General features: G+C 43.5%; 1 protein-coding gene across 1 annotated transcript; it reads left to right on the top strand.

Annotated features, from left to right (window-relative positions):
* The first annotated feature begins 112 nt into the window (after positions 1 to 112).
* LOC144478032 (uncharacterized) lies at positions 113 to 1018 on the top strand. Its single transcript, XM_078195752.1, has one exon. The coding sequence runs from the start codon at positions 113 to 115 to the stop codon at positions 1016 to 1018; it is 906 nt and encodes a 301-aa protein (XP_078051878.1).
* The last annotated feature ends 285 nt before the right edge of the window (positions 1019 to 1303 follow it).

Genomic DNA, 1303 nt, shown 5'->3' on the forward strand with positions numbered 1-1303 from the left:
TGTTTCTAGAGAAATGCTAACTAAACTACCAATAAATCTTCCGAAGATTAATTTGCCGAAATTCGATGGTCGCGTCGAAAAATGGATTACGTTCAAAGACGCGTTTTCAACGATGATTCACTCGCAATCCCGATTGAGTAACGTGCAGAAATTAAATTATTTGCAACTATCGCTATCAGGTGAAATTGCGGAAACGATCGGAGCATTTACGATAAGCGATGATAATTATGAAGCTGCATGGAATCATCTCGTGGATATCTTTGATAATAAACGCGCCTTAGTTTTGCGACACGCGGCACTTTTACGGGGCACGCCCTTTATGCCAGATAATTCACCAAACGCCATTCGAGATCTGGCGAATTATATGCAAATGCACTTGCGTTCACTACAAGCGTTGGGTAGAACATGGGAGGATATAGCTAATGACTTGATGACTAGCATCGCGGTGTCAAGAATGACGAAAGAAACACGGAAGGTTTGGGAACAAACATTAACGACACCGGAAGTTCCCAAAATCCAAGAAATATTTAAATATTTGCATATAGCGTCACACCAATCCGAAGATTATGCATCGGTCGCGCATATTCACAAGGCTCCCGTTACGAATCCGTCAAGTCGAGTCACACGTAGCAATCGCGATCAGCAATCGGTCCGGCCACCGCGATACCGTAATTCTCCACCTTCGTCGCCAATACCCCAACGGCGCAACGCCTTTGTAACGAAAACAAAGAGTGCCGACAAGACTCAATGTGCATTTTGCAAAACCGGAAAACATAGTACATTTCAATGTCCACGTTTTAAGGAAATGAACGTCGAACAGCGTAATGAAGCAGTCCGTAACGCAAAATTATGCGAGAATTGTTTATTACCGGGTCACTCAGCAAAACAATGCAAGTTTGGGAACTGTCGAGTGTGTAACGCGAAACACAATACGAGATTACATAGGTCCCAGCAGTCTCAATTCAAGGAGGTAGAAACGTGGCAGTCAGATTCTTCCCCGCAAGACAGCCAATCCTGACTACCGCCCTCCGATACTTCGCCAAAATTTATTCGTTCCCATACGCTCATTACCGACGGACTAACGCATGAATTTATGCTTTCGGCAATAATGCATGCGTATGACAGCAATCATCGACTTAACGAGGGCCGTGCATTGCTGGATACGTGTTCAACGGCAAACTTAATTACCGAAGAGTTTGCATCGAAATTAAATTTACCTACGCAACAACAAGTGGCTAATATCGAAGGGCTAAACGAGTTGGAAACGATGACGAGTCGGATCGTAAAAATAAAAATAAAATCA

Source organism: Augochlora pura, unplaced genomic scaffold, assembly GCF_028453695.1.
Source record: "Augochlora pura isolate Apur16 unplaced genomic scaffold, APUR_v2.2.1 APUR_unplaced_6627, whole genome shotgun sequence".
In the NCBI taxonomy this organism is placed as follows: Eukaryota; Metazoa; Arthropoda; class Insecta; order Hymenoptera; family Halictidae; genus Augochlora; species Augochlora pura.